The following is a 15,586-nucleotide window of genomic DNA, read 5'->3' as shown; positions in this document are numbered from 1 at the left end:
ATAAAATGTTGCAGTTTTGAAGAAAATTGTCTTGCAATTGTATGTATTTTGCCATGTCTAAGACCTATTTTTAAACTTTCTTACCTAGCCTCTTGGTGTTAGGGGGCGCTATTTTAATTTTGGGATGAAAAACGTTCCCGTTTTAAACAAGATATTTTGTCACAAAAAGATGCTCGACTATGCATATAATGGACAGCTTTGGAAAGAAAACACTCTGACGTTTCCAAAACTGCAAAGATATTGTCTGTGATTGCCACAGAACTGATGTTACAGGCGAAACCCAGATAAAAATCCAACCAGGAAGAAAACCTATTTCTAGGCCCTTTACCGCAATACGTGGTTATAGGTTTGGTTGATCATGCCTCCAATACGGGCAGCTTATATAAAAACCCATTTAACTTTCAACACTTCAATGCAGAGAATGTAGCTCTGTGTCAGGACGGACGTCAGGTCCCTGCTAAGGCTTTCCAACCGCAATTTAATAACAACATATCTGTGCGAGAATTTTACAATCTATTCCTGGCTACCAGGGAGGCATCTAAAAGATCTCTCTTTACCTATTGACAGAAATGATTTTGCAGAGGGTTACACAATGTATGATTTCAATTTATCCCCTGATGATGACACCTCAGGAAATCTTTCGTGTGTCCCAAGGTAACCTCAGGCTGGAAATGTGTTTCCGTACACCTTTAGCCTGTACCGTTAGAATGATTGTTTATGCATGCTCTGATTCAAACTTGGAGGTGAATAGCCGAAGACAGGTTTTAGTAGATTATTATTAAGGATCGTTGAGCAAAGACATGAATACCCAAGAGTTGGAAGGGCTCATGAGCCGACTGATTGGAAAACAATTTTGTGGAGTGTTGGCTTGTGATGAATTACCTATGGAGAAATGGATGGTGCGGCCTGCCATGTTTATTGTCAATACCCATCCTAAACACATGCCGGGTGAACATTGGCTAGCTGTGACATTAGAAGAGGAAGGAGGAAGAAAAATCTCAACTATTTTTGATTCCTATGGCTTTCCCCCCGGTTTTTCATATTTCCCCAAATCTATTAAATAATTTTTGACCAAAAACTGCTCAAAGATATACTACAACATCAAACAGGTGCAAGATAACCTTTCCACTACATGCGGTCAACACTGTGTATTCTACCTATGCCAAAGAGCCCGGGGAGTTTCTTTTGAAGATGTTATGTCTCTTTATAAGGATGATTTAAGAAGTAATGATAACGTTGTAGCTTGTTTTGTTAGAAAATATCAAAAGTGTTCAAATGTGTATCCTTTAAGAACGTGTAATCAAGACGTATGCTCACGCCAAATGTTTCAAGAATGCCACAAATGTTAAATTGCTTATTTTTTCAAATAAAATTTATTGAATTTAATCATAGTCATTCAAAAGTCTAACCACCCAGAGAGATCGGGATTAGGGAAAGGTCTGGAGGCGTTCAGGGGGGTAAATGGGTTATCGTCATTCATTTCATAAGGATGCAAGGGTTTTGGGGCGTATTTAGGGGTGCTGTATCTCGTTGAAGTTTTGTGTTTTAAAGAGTGAATCTGTTGATGAAGCTTATAGTTGGGTACACCCGAGAGGGGAATGTTGAGGATGGCCAGGGCCTTAAGAAACTGAAGCCACCCTGGAGGTCTTCTGTCATCAGCAACCTTGCCAATGGGGCAGATGTGGTACTTTTAAGCAAGTCAAGCATATGTGAACCCTTGACAACAGAACCCTGAAGGATAAACTCTCCTTTGTCGTTCCAAGTAGCTGCCCCATTTGAGTCTTTTATCTTGTTCATAATGTAGCTAACATTTTTCCTGTTACGTGCCGGAACATGGGTTAACAAGTCATGCATAACTTTATCTTCAACAGGCATTTGATCTTCAGACGGTAAGCTCACAGGTACAGGCATTACAGGGGCTTGGGTCTCGCTAGGCTCGTCATCTTTTAAAGGGTCCTGTAGGGAAATAGTTAAATGGCCTGTCTCTCTCTCTCCCCTTGTTTCACCAAGGACAAATACCTTTGCAAGAGGTTTGTGTATTTTTGGACCTTATCATAGGGGTTCAATCCTTTTTGATTCAAAATATCCTTCATGGCCGTATCCAAATCATTTTCAGCTGTTTGTCTGATATTTTCAGGACCCTGCACTTGTTTTTTAAGTCTATCCAACTCTTGTTGTGGTAACAGATACATTTTATTGGCCATCCCCCTTGGTTCAACCCCCACGTCTGGCAGCAATAAGGCTGGTGATGAAGGGCACGGCTATACTTAGTAAAGGTAGAATAAAATCGCCAGACTGTTGTATGCTATGTCATTTCTTTTGAAGACTGACCCTTTTATTGGCAAAGAGTTTGATCGCAGTCTTTTGTCTCTTTAATTTTTTCAATTGTGTCAGGGTGAGTGGAATGCGTCCTTTGAGAATATTCAAAGCAATCTCACATAGGGATAATATGAGATCTGAAGAACAGTGACCCAAGATGGCCTTCCGTTCATTAGATGTAGCCCCAACTAGGCTTCTCAAGAGGGGCAGGTTTCTTTTTAAACGCAGAGACATAGCGGTTACTTTTTAGGAATGTACGCAGCCGGCCACTCCCACGGGAACAGACCTGTTCGTAGCCTCAGGTGTTCTGGAGTATTTGCTTTTAAATCCACGATTAAATAAGAAAATGGCGCTTTGGTAGCGTCCTCGTAGCTTTCCATAAAGTAGGATTTCCTTCCCGGGTACATCTGCTGAGCTAGAGTGTTAATTTGTAGTTTGTCTCTAGGATTTTTGAACAAAACCATGTAATTGGCGTTCAAACTGATGGTGCAGCTATTTTTACCTTGGTGAAACACATTCTGCACCAAGTAAAGCACGGACAGGTTTCTATGATGACTATATTGGGTAAACGCTCGGGCAATTTCGGGATGTTCGCTACCTGCAAATAGCATACCGTCCAAAACCAGCAGATTGTTTTTATGAGGAGGTAAAAGTTCATCATCAGACAGGAAATCAGGTATTCCTTCAACAAACTTGATTTTTATTGTCTTCAACAATTCATCATACAGAGGTTGATAACAAGAACACCACACAACATTATCAGGCTTTTGAGATAACATAAAATAATTTTTACAAAACAAGTTTTACCACTATTCGAAGGCCCTGCGATTAAGGCCGAAAATGGTAGTTGCAACCGGGGGTCAAAACCTTCTACAGCAGTCATTATATCTTAAGCTTTAAGACACCCTGTAGCTTGTAGCATAAGTCAGTAGCCAAAGGGACAATGTGGTCCAGTCAGGCAAAAGCAGTCTCTTGTCATAGACTACCCTGAATCTTTTAGAATGTGGGGCCTTCCTCAGATGGAAGCCCTTATTTATACCTAACAATCTTTTTGTAGGAGCTCAAAATCTCCAAGTCATTATTCCTGTCATTTAGGAACCCCTCGACCAAGCGTGTGATTGATTCCAAGTTTTACACGCGGGGCATTTTCATAGTTTTGAGTCACGCCTGACACACTGCTGCATGTAGCATAAGTCAGTAGCCGTAGGGCAATGTGGTCCCGTCAGGCAAAAGCAGTCTCTTGTCATAGACTACCCTGAATCTTTTAGTGAGTGGGGCATTCCTCAGATGGAAGCCCTTTTTATCCCTAACAATCTTTTTGTAGGAGCTCAAAATCTCCAAGTCACTATTCCTGTCATTTAGGAACCCCTCGACCAAGCGTGTGATTGATTCCAAGTTTACACGCTGGGCATTTTCATAGTTTTGAGTCACACCTTTGGCTTTCAACACCACGTGATTCTTTTGAGTCCTAAAAGCAACGCTTTTGGGACCACAGGAGGACCATTCTGTGATATGGTCACCCTCTGCGAGTTCACTCGTTAAGCCACCCAGATAGTTGCTGAGTGGGGGGCTCCAATCCCCCGGTTTGCTTACATAGACCACAGAGTCTGTGTCGTGGTAAAGAACCCGCCTCTGAAGCTGCTCCATGAGCCTGTACAGTTCAAGTCGGCCATAGGCCGTGGTAAATGCTGCAAGAAACACATTTACATTACCCGGGGGTAGAACCCACTTCTTGTTACGTCGCCATTGCACCAAGGCAATGTCTTGACTCAAGAATGAAAAATGTGACATTTGGTATTGGTCTGAAAAAACAAATTCCAAAAATTATTTAGGGTCTTTAATAATCGACATTGTTAGCATATTACACCTCTGCGCTAATTTGCCCCAAAGCGAATTTAAGTACAATTTCGACACATTTCGTTTGGTTTTGTTGACCTCTATTCTGTCAGGGTCAAGAAGGATGCCTTCTCTGTCGTGATAGTCTTGAATGTACCTGTCTTTGCTCTCTTGATCTGTGACCGATGCAGGATAGCCTGAAGCCATTTGCTTGCATCTCAAGAATGTCTTGATGTACTCTTTAAAAAGAGTGTCTGATTTCTTGGAAAAGTTCCATACGTCAAAGATTTTGGCCACACGATACCCCATCTCTAAAGCCTTAGAGAATTCAACTGTGACCCACACCCCTGTCAGGGCCCTTTCTTGATCGGAGTGATCACATGGGGTTTGTTGTTTGTTTTCACTGCAGGTGCGACAAAGGGGAAAGAAAAGTTTTCCTTGAGGGCCCCTGTAAGGCAACATTGGTATAAACAAACCCCTAGGAGGGTAGACTGTTGCTTTGATCAGACCAAAATAGTTTTGAGGTAAGTCAAAATCACGATGAATAATTTCCGGATGCCCTATAGGATAGCATGAGGAACTCATTACATGAGGATAAAGGGATGTGAAATCTACATAGCCTATTGTCTCGTCGGGTTGTGCTACATACCGCAATGTCAAAGCATTGGTACGGCCGCCATACAAGGCCTGTCGGGGTTCCAGGGGTTCTGGGGTGTCATAGCTGGAAAGGAAGGCTTGAACATGAGTATCATACTTTTTGAGGGCGGTCCATTCGTGCTCCCACAAAACAACCACTTTTAGACCGTAAGTAGCCTGTAAAGAATCCAATTTGTCTTGAAACTCTTGGTACATTTCCCCAAATGTATTTTGGGTTAGAACACACATGGTCTGGGGCACAAAGCAAGATTTGCAACCATGGAAGAAACAACCGTTGTACTCATACACGGTCTCAACCCCGTCAATCTGGGTGTAGCCATCTACATGGTAAGAGCCAAATGCCTTCTCCCCTCGATTCAAAGCATGTTGAATAAAAATGTCTTTATCCTGGGCCATATACTCTAACCATTGAATGGACCCACTAGAGTATGACTTGAATTGGCGTCGGTAGTTGTCAGGCGAGGGGATAGCTATAGAGGCTGTAGGCAGATAGTGTGTACGGTAGGTTTTCATGCATGCCGATGCAATAGTTGTATAACTCCAGGGGTCAATGCCTGCATCTTTGATTACCTCTTCTCTGAATCTGAGGCATCCTTCACGAAGTATAACCACATCATTGTCACAGTATGATTCCATCTTTTTATGGAAATCAAAGGTGCCATGTCTTACTGTCTCGTACCACGTCATGAATCTCTCACGCTCTTTGGGAGACATTTGATCACACCCGTACATTTTTGGGCTGGGATATGATCCAACATAATGTAGATTCTCCTCAGATGTGAAGAAGTGGGGAAACCAGCCTTTCACAGAGTTTCCAAAACCCAAGGCCTCTGGCATTTGAGCCAATCGCATGGGTAGGAAGCTTAAACTGTCAATGTATCTCTGGTTGAAGGCTGGGTCTACAAAACACAATATTTTACTACCTTGAGCTATGACCCTGGGTGCCACGCCTTGCTGTATCAATGGATTCAGAAGCAGGTAAGAATCGTAGGCTCTAGCATTGTGGGCTATAAACGTGAAGTTTCTGTACTGTGGCTTTCTAAAATGTTTTAGAAAGAGTAGTGCACAATTGGATCCTTCTGCAGACCACTTTTCCCCCTTGAATGTCGTGGTAGACACAAAAATAGGCAAATGATCCCCCGATTGCTGATTTGTCTCAAAATCATAGAACACATATAGAACCCACACCCGTTTGGATCTCTCTAGCCTTTTGCAATGCTGTCAGATCCGTACAGCCGGCTTCATGACACTTGGCTCGATGCTTACTCTAGCCCGGCCGATACGAGGAGCTGGTATGTACCGCACCGGGCTATGAACCCGCACTGGAGACACCGTGCGCTCCACAGCATAACACGGTGCCTGCCCGGTCTCTCTAGCCCCCTGGTAAGCACAGGAAGTTGACGCAGGTCTCCTACCTGGCTTCGCCATACACCCTGTGTTCCCCCCCAAGAAATGGGGCTGACTCTCGGGCTTCCATCCGAGTCGCCATGCTGCCTCCTCATACCAGCGCCTCTCCGCCTTCTCCGCCTCCAGCTCTTCTTTGGGGCGGTGATATTCTCCAGGCTGAGCCCAGGGTCCTTTACCATCCAAGATTTCCTCCCATGTCCAGAAATCTGGATTTCGCTGCTACTGCTGCCTGTCACCACGCCGCTTGGTCCTGTTGTAGTTGGGTGATTCTGTTAAGGTTTTCTTCTTCCTCTTCCTCTGAAGAGGAGGTGTAGCAGGGATCGGACCAAAATGCAGCGTGGTTATCTTCATACATCTTTAATAGAGATAATGACGATACAATACAAAACAATAAACGTAACGTGAAAAACCTAAACAGCCTTATCTGGTGCAAACAAACACAGAGACAGGAACAATCACCCACGAAACACTCAAAGAATATGGCTGCCTAAATATGGTTCCCAATCAGAGACAACAATAAACACCTGCCTCTGATTGAGAACCACTCTAGGCAACCATAGACTTACCTAGACAAATTGTGCATCATTAGCTCATTGTTATGCATGTATCCAAATAAATGTCACAAGAAAACAGCTTAAACAAACGCAAAACAAACACAAACAAATGCAAACCTACTTTGCTGTTATTCTGGCTGCGCTGTTTGACGCGACTGTTTTTTAAATTACATTTTTTATTTCACCTTTATTTAACCAGGTAGGCCAGTTGAGAACAAGTTCTCATTTACAACTACGACCTGGCCAATATAAAGCAAAGCAGTGTGACAAAAAACAACACAGAGTTACACATGGGATAAGCAAACGCACAGTCAATAACACGATAGAAAAATCCATGTACAGTGTGTGCAAATATAGTAAGATTAGGGAGGTAAGGCAATAAATAGACCATAGTGGCGAAATAATTACAATTTAGAATTAACACTGGAGTGATGGATGTGCAGATGATGATGTGCAAGTAGAGATACTGGGAACTGGGGTGCAAAAGAGAAAAAATAAATAAATAACAATATGGGGATGAGGTAGTTGGGTGTGCTATTTACAGATGGGCTGTGTACAGGTACAGTGATCGGTAAGCTGCTCTGACAGTTGATGCGAAAAGTTAGAGAGAAGTCTCCAGCTTCAGTGATTTTTGAAATTCGTTCCAGTCATTGGCAGCAGAAAACTGGAAGGAAAGGTGGCCACAGGGGGTGTAGGCTTTGGGGATGACCAGTGAAATATACCTGCTGGAGCGTGTGCTATGGGTGGGTTTTGCTATGGTGAACAGTGAGCTGAGATAAGGCAGGGCTTTACCTATCAAAGACTTAAAGATGACCTGGAGCCAGTGGGTTTTGGTGACGAATATGTAGTGAGGACCAGCCAACAAGAGCATACAGGTCGCAGTGGTGGGTAGTATATGGGGCTTTGGTGACAAAACGGATGGCACTGTGATAGACTACATCCAATTTGCTGAGTAGAGTGTTGGAGGATATTTTGTAAATTACATCGTGAAGGAGGCTTTATTGCAAAATAGGACGCCGATTCTAGATTTAATTTTGGATTGGAGATTCTTAATGTGAGGCTGGAAGATGTCAGGAATTGTGAAAAACAGAGTTTAAATGTATTTGGCTAAGGTGTATTTAACCTTTCTGACTCCAACTGTACCTTTAACTGCTGATCTAGGATCAGTTAAGATGACAGATAAAGTACTGTTCCTATTAGGATGGATGAAGTCAACTGACCTTGGATCAGTGTGTTTTGTTGTCTGAGGCCAACTATCACTTCTCTTCTATAATGTGGTCTCAGAAACAACGAGATTGAAACACTGTCTTTGTTTTGTCCTCAAATCAAATTTTATTGGTCACATACACATGCTTAGCAGATGGTATTGCGGGTGTAGCAAAATGCTTGTGTTTCTAGCTTCAACAGTGCAGTAATATCTAACAATTCACAACAATACACACAAACCTACAACTAAAATAATGGAATTATTGAATATATAAATATTAGGATGAGCAATGTCAGAGTGGCATAGACTAAAATACAGTAGAATAGAATACAGTATATACATATGAGATGAGTAAAGCAAAAATATGTAAACATTATTAAAGGGACTAGTGTTCCATTATTAAAGTGGCCAGTGATTTCAAGAATATGTTTAAAGGGTAGCAGCCTCTAATGTGCAGGTTACATAACCGGTGATGTCTATTTAACTGTCTGATGGCCTTGAGATAGAAGCTGTTTTTCAGTCTCTCGGTCCCAGCTTTGATGCACCTGTACTGACCTCGCCTTCTGGATGATAGCGGAGTGAACAGGCAGTGGCTCGGGTGGTTGTTGTCCTTGATAATCTTCTTGGCCTTCCTGTGACATCGTGTGCTGTAGGTGTCCTGGAGGCCAGGTAGTTTGCTCCTGTGATGCGTTGGGCAGACCACACCACCCAATGGACCAGCATCCCTGTGCAATGCTTTCGTCACCATGCTTTCGTCACATGCCCCAACGAAGGCAAAAGGGGTGCAACTCAATATAGGAAAGTGTTCCTAATGTTTTGTACCCTTGGTGTACATAAAATGTTTCTCATTACCATATGAATGGTTGCAGCAAATTATGTGAGCCAGAGTAGTACACTGGATGGTGCTATTGGACTACTGATATGATGAACTCTGTGTTAGGGAAACTGATTGGCAGTAGAAGTGCGTGTGTGCATTCTGGCTGTCCCCAGAGTGTTGTGAGCGTCTGGTGAAGAGCGGAGCCACGCTGGTCATCTTCGGCGCTCATCCGCAGCTGCAAACGGATCATCCCCTGCATGGGGTTCATTACCTATGCCATCCAGGTCCTCCTCAACCTCTCCAAGGTGGGTCCTCCTCCCACATTCCTGTAGTGCTTTCACACAGCCACTGTGTTGTGTTGTGTTGTGTTGTGTTGTGCCCAGGCCCAAATCAATCCCACACAGGTAAAAAAAATATATAATTCTTATTACTTTCACTTTATGTGATATGTATTGCCCTGTTCAGAATGTCCAATGTTTTTTTCATAGAATTTTTTTACTAAACATGAACATTCTCTGCCTTCGTGGCTACCTTCCTTCCTTAAGAGTGTCCCCCTCCACCAGTATGACAAGACAATCAAGGCGGTGTATGACGTAGAGAACTCTGTGGACATGCTGCTGGATCTGCTGCAGATCTGCAGGGAGAAGGCAGGAGACAAGGTGCCTGACAAGGGAAGCAGCATCTTCACTAAGGCCTGCTTTCTCCTGGTCATCCTGCTGCAGAACCAGAACAGGGCTCTGGTATGGCACTACTACTACAACAACAACCACAACATCATGATCAGTATAATTACTTTATTTTGGAAGAGCTTTTCATACAACTAAAACAAAACATTGGTAATAACATGAAAAAGACGTGACTCGTGAAGCAAGAAAACAGTTTGGAGATTATGGGAAAATTATTAGACCACAGTCGAGGACACAGCAGTTCACCTGAAACAAGACTGACTCCAAACACTGTTGATTTTATGTGCATTTTACATTTACTTTACTTTTCGCCACATTTGTTGATAACAAAATCAAAAAATACCCTGGATACATTCAGTAACATGGTAAGAATATTCCTGGAAAATGTGGGGTAGGTGCACCTACCGCACATTTTCCAGGAATATTTTTTATCATGTAACATAAGATAAAAAATGACAAGGGTGTCACGTTCTGACCATAGTTCTGTTATTTTATTCTTTGTTCTAGTATGGTCAGGGCGTGATTTGGGGTGGGCAGTCTGTTTGTTTTTCTGTGTTGGTTTTTGTGTTTGGCCTAGTATGGTTCTCAATCAGAGGCAGGTGTCGTTAGTTGTCTCTGATTGAGAATCATACTTAGGTAACCTGGGTTTCACTTTTGGTTTGTGGGTGTTTGTTTCCATGTGAGTGTTTGGGCCACACGGTACGGTTTCGGTTTTCGGTTTGTTCTTATCGTTTATTGTTTTGTATTTCAGTGTTCAGTTTGTTTGGATTAAATCATCATGAACACTTACCACGCTGCGCTTTGGTCTGATCCTTCTTCCACCGACAAAAACCCTTACAAAGGGTTTGAGAGAGAGGACTAACTGGTGTCTCCAATTGGCCACACACTTCTCCAAAGTGTATACATATACAGTGGGGAGAACAAGTATTTGATACACTGCCGATTTTGCAGGTTTTCCTACTTACAAAGCATGTAGAGGTCTGTAATTGTTTATCAACTGTGAGAGACGGAATATAGACAAACAGGCTCATTCTGTTCAGAACAACCCGTATGACGCCATGTCATCTTGCAACTGTACATCAAACATAGTGATCGAAAATATCGACACTGTATATAACATACGTTTTATGAAGTGCTTAGGAAATAGTAGGAGAGATTCCTCTCAGAAAAACAAGTAACATTTGCAATGACCGACAAAGACCAATGACAGAGGGAGTGTGTGTATATATATATATATATATATATATATATATATATATATACAGTGATAGAGTGGGGATTAGAACCAGGTGTGTAATGATGACGAGACAAGTCAGGGGTTGATGAGTGAAGGGCGTTTGCCAGCAGTAGGTTCGGGGACACCGAACGCCTGAGCTGGACAGGATGGGGAGCCAAAGCGAAGGCTGGTGTGACAGCCGCATGCAAACAGGTCTCTTTTTTTGCTATTTTGAGCTCCAAAATGCAGGTGTTTCAGCCTAGCTCAGTGATTCTGTGGTCTCTAGTTGTGCCGTGATTGGCTCAGTGTTCTGTCACTCGGGACACTACATCACTGCAAAATCTATTGGTAGAGCTCGAAAATTCAAGCCCCTTGGGTGCTGCCATAGACTTACATTAGAAGCTCAAGGCTCAAGGTCATTGGCCACAGATAAAATGATGTCAAGTCACGTTATATCTACCGCAGCATTGATTGGACTGATCAAGGCAAGCTAGACAAGAAGTCATCAATGATGAATGAAGTTGACAATCTGCTGGCCAGTCCTTTTCAATCCTTGTCATATGAAGAGAAATTATAGATTAAACATATCGGTGCTCATCAGCCATTGGACATAAACATCACACAACAAGTTGGAAATCACAAATTTTACATTGAGTGTTGAGGCGGGAGTGCAGCCTCGGGTTTGATCCAGGCTGTGTCACAGCCGGCCTAGTCTGGGAGACCCATGGGATGGAGTAAAAACATAAATTTATTTTCAGCACCATGGAGAGAATCCTTACCACAGCTACACCTGGCTATCAGCAGAGCCTTGTCTGGCAGCAAAACAGTTCATTCAGCCTCATTTACTGCATTTTTTAAAAACATGGCTGACTTGCTTAAACAAATGTGGTTTCTACTGACAATTGAGATGTACAAACTATGGCAACAACGAGTGGATAAGAGGCAATCCGAGTCAGGATGGACGTAGTCAATATAACTATTGTCCAGCAATTTTGAAATGTACAGCGAAAGAATTCAGAACAAGGGCCATTCTTACAGTATTACACCAAGTCAGAACAGTAGGAAAGTTAGAGAGGGCATATAAGCAGACAATATTTAATGATTACATTTCTCTAAAACAGGCTATAGGCTACATGTGCACCACCAAGATAGAACCGTAGGCTAAGATATGAGGAGGACAGGGACCAACTTATTAGGGTGAGGCACATGGGCTACTAACAGCTTACTACACAACATACACTTAGTATTACTTTCTTGGCTACAGTATACATATCTCCCTGGCACATTACATCATACATGCAGCAGCATACAATACATTTTCAAACTCACCTTGTGATGTGCTCCCTTGGAATTCTGAGTTGGATGAACGTTCAAAATTATTTCCAAGTCGAAGCTAGTTTTTTTTCCGAGTTCCCAGTTGTCTCAAACTCAAAGATTTCCCACTTCCAAGTTTCCAGTAGTTTTGAATGCGGAAGAAATCATGCTGGATTGACATCATGGCCAATGTTCTCAAATTTTACCAATTGGATATCACGAAATTGGGGAGAAAAACAGGGTAAATAAATAAAAAGGATAAACATTCACATGCAACACCATGTACCAGAAGTTACGATCTTGTCTCATTGCTGCAACTCCCCTAAGGACTCAACGAAGGTCGAGAGCCAAGCCACACTGCTTCTTGACATACTGCTCGCTTAACCCGGAAGCCAGCCGCACCAATGTGTCAAAATGATCCTTAAGCGCCTTAAGGAATTTAAGCGTTAGCGTATGGAATTTTGCAGCATCAAAAACAGTTATGTGATGATTCCTAGTTTCTTTGTTTTATTTTGGGATTGGTTTTCTAAATTTATTTGCACTGTTTTATTGTACAGCAGCAGCATATATTATATAATGATGTTCATTAGAGTTGTCACGTGTTAAATGGTACACTTAACTATAATTACACAGGCAATAACAACTCAGAGCAAAAATGGCTGATGGTTATGTAAATATCATTTCTTGGAACAGAAATTGTTGTGGTAACCAAGTGAAGAGGAAAAATATTTTAACATTTTTAAAATCAAATCAGGTGGATATTGTGTTCAAAAAGGAATCACATTTAACAGATACAGAAGCACTGAAATTTAGAGGCTGGGTTGCAGAAGTTAATCATAGCTCATGTATTATTCTGATAAGCACTATATTCAATTTTGTAATTTTGAAGCAACACTGAGTTTGGCAGGCTTATCTGCATTGAGGCTCTTATAAATTATCACGTTTCAGGAGAAGACCCAGATGCAGACAGTGTCGGATTAACAAAAGTGTATTACTGGAACGGGGCAGGCAAAATGATAGGTCAAGGGCAGGCAGAGGTCAGTATTCCAGCTCGGAGTCCATAAGGTACAGAATGACAGGCCGTCTTGGAGTCAGGGCAGGCAGAGGTCAAAAATCCAGGGTTGTGTGACAAGGGACAGAAAGGCAGGCAGGCTCAGGGTCGGGGCAGGCAGAATGGTAAAATCGGGAAAACTAGAAAACAGGAACGAGAACAAGACAGGAGCATGTGGAAAAATGCTGGTAGGCTTGACAAACAAAACGATCTGTTAACAGACAAACAGAACACAGGTATAAATACACTGGGGATAATGAGGAAGATGGGCTACACCTGGAGGGGGGTGGAGATAAGCACAAAGACAGGTGAAACATCAGGGTGTGACATAAATGGGATTAAGGTAGTGTTATGCAACATATATGCTCCTAACAAGGAGGACCCTCATTTTTTTTCATGAGGTCAACATTTTACTGGGAAATATGGAGGGGCAGATCGTCCTTGCTGGAGACTTTAACCAAGTGATGTACAATATGATTGATAGAAGTACATTTACAGGTAACTCCATGCCAAAGGATAGACCTGCAATACATATGCTAGCAGAATATATGGGCCTTACAGACATGGAGATTAAGAATGGTAAAGAATATGCTTTTTTCACCCACTGTCACAAGACACACTCCATAATAGATTCCTTCTTGATATCTAATTTCATGGTTGATAATGTGATTGATTGCAAGATTGGGCCCATCACCTTCACAGATCATGCTATAGTAGAGTTACATGTTGATATAAACTCTGAAAATGTGAGGAAGGGTAGATTTAGACTCAACCCCATGTATTTACAAGATTAGCTATTTAGCCAATCACTAGCAGATGATCTTAGATCCTTTTTTGAGATCAACATAAGCTTAACTGAAAGGATTTCCACAGTATGGGTAACCTCTAAATCATATACTAGAGGGAAAATAATAGCATATGCGTTCAAAAAGGAGAGAGAAGGGGCTGAAGCAGTAAAAAGATTCGAAACTGAGATACTGTATGTGTCTTGGAAAGGGATTTGGCAAGACATTTCACAGATATCACATTTCAGTTGAACGAAATGTAAAACAAAAATGCAGAATATGCACTGTTTAGGTTTAGAAACAGTTTTTATGAGGGAGGTGAGGAGACAGGCAGGCTACTAGAAAGACATCTAAAAATGCAGAACACGTCTAATGTAATCCCAGCAATTAACCTCTTAGAGCTCTAGGGGCGCTATTTCATTTTTGGATAAAAAACGTTCCCGTTTTAAGCGCGATATTTTGTCACGAAAAGATGCTCGACTATGCATATTCTATGCATATAAACACTCTGAAGTTTCAGAATCTGCAAAGATTTTGTCTGTAAGTGCCCCAGAACTCATTCTACAGGCGAAACCAAGATGATGCATCACCCAGGAATTAGCAGAATTTCTGAAGCTCTGTTTTCCATTCTCTCCTTATATGGCTGTGATTGCGCAAGGAATGAGCCTACACTTTCTGTCGTTCGCCCAAGGTCTTAGCAGCATTGTGACGTATTTGTAGGCATATCATTGGAAGATTGGCCATAAGAGACTACATTTTCCAGAGGTCCGCCCGGTGTCCTTTGTCTAAATTTGTGCGTAATCTTCAGGTGCAGGCATTTTCTCCTGGGATTCAGGAGAGAAAGCATGTTTCCAAGAACGATGTATCAATGAAGAGATATGTGAAAAACACCTTGAGGATTGATTCTAAACAACGTTTGCCATGTTTTCAGTCGATATTATGGAGTTAATTTGGAAAAAAGTTTGCGTTTTGAGGACTGAATTTATGGATTTTTTTTGGTAGCCAAATGTGATGTATAAAACGGAGCTATTTCTAATACACAAGGAATCTTTTTGGAAAAACTGAGCATCTGCTATCTAACTGAGAGTATCCTCATTGAAAACATCAGAAGTTCTTCAAAGGTAAATGATTTTATTTGAAGGCTTTTATGTTTTTGTTAATGTTGCGTGCTGGATGCTAACGCTAATGCTAACGCTAAATGCTAACTCTAGCTAGCTACTTTTACACAAATGATTGTTTTCCTATGGTTGAGAAGCATATTTTGAAAATCTGAGATGACAGTGTTGTTTACAAAAGGCTAAGCTTGAGAGATGGCATATTTATTTCATTTCATTTGCGATTTTCATAAATAGTTAACGTTGTGTTATGCTAATGAGCTTGCTGATAGATTTACACAATCCTGGATACAGGGGTTTTTTCATAGCTAAACGTGACGCAGAAAACGGAGCGATTTGTCCTAAACAAATAATCTTTCAGGAAAAACTGAACATTTGCTATCTGAGAGTCTCCTCAATGAAAACATCTGAAGTTCTTCAAAGGTAAATGATTTTTTTGAATGCTTTTCTGTTTTTTTGTGTAAATGTTGCCAGCTGAATGCTAATGCTAAATGCTACGTTAGCCATCAATACTGTTACACAAATGATTGTTTTGCAATGGTTGAGAAGCATATTTTGAAAATCTGAGATGACAGTGTTGTTAACAAAAGGCTAAGCTTGAGAGCTAGCATATTTATTTCAT

At 41.6% G+C, this 15,586-nt stretch overlaps 2 protein-coding genes and 1 long non-coding RNA gene across 3 annotated transcripts in view; 2 read left to right on the top strand and 1 right to left on the bottom strand.

Moving 5' to 3' along the window:
- Positions 1 to 3,966, bottom strand: part of crb1 (crumbs cell polarity complex component 1) — a 40,521-nt gene extending 36,555 nt beyond the window's left edge. Inside the window, 1 exon segment of the mRNA XM_090230780.1 lies at positions 3,753 to 3,966. Coding sequence (XP_090086906.1) covers positions 3,753 to 3,966 — 214 coding nt within the window.
- Positions 3,967 to 5,070: 1,104 nt separating this feature from the next.
- On the top strand, positions 5,071 to 9,676 carry aspm (assembly factor for spindle microtubules). The gene is given in 4 exon segments (XM_090230779.1): positions 5,071 to 5,139; positions 8,940 to 9,017; positions 9,019 to 9,102; positions 9,361 to 9,676. Coding segments are annotated over 4 exon segments (492 nt in total). The 3' UTR covers positions 9,622 to 9,676.
- A 5,155-nt stretch (positions 9,677 to 14,831) lies between these two features.
- The window catches only part of LOC149984022 (uncharacterized), a 217,700-nt gene continuing 216,945 nt past the window's right edge, over positions 14,832 to 15,586 (top strand). Inside the window, exons 1-2 of the long non-coding RNA XR_016495288.1 lie at positions 14,832 to 14,970; positions 15,326 to 15,387. This is a non-coding gene — a long non-coding RNA (uncharacterized LOC149984022). The remainder of the gene's footprint in view (positions 14,971 to 15,325; positions 15,388 to 15,586) is intronic.

This window comes from Oncorhynchus mykiss, chromosome 4 (assembly GCF_057628025.1).
Source record: "Oncorhynchus mykiss isolate SJ-2025 chromosome 4, ASM5762802v1, whole genome shotgun sequence".
NCBI classification, from domain to species: Eukaryota; Metazoa; Chordata; class Actinopteri; order Salmoniformes; family Salmonidae; genus Oncorhynchus; species Oncorhynchus mykiss.
This window is presented reverse-complemented; position numbering and strand designations above follow the sequence as displayed.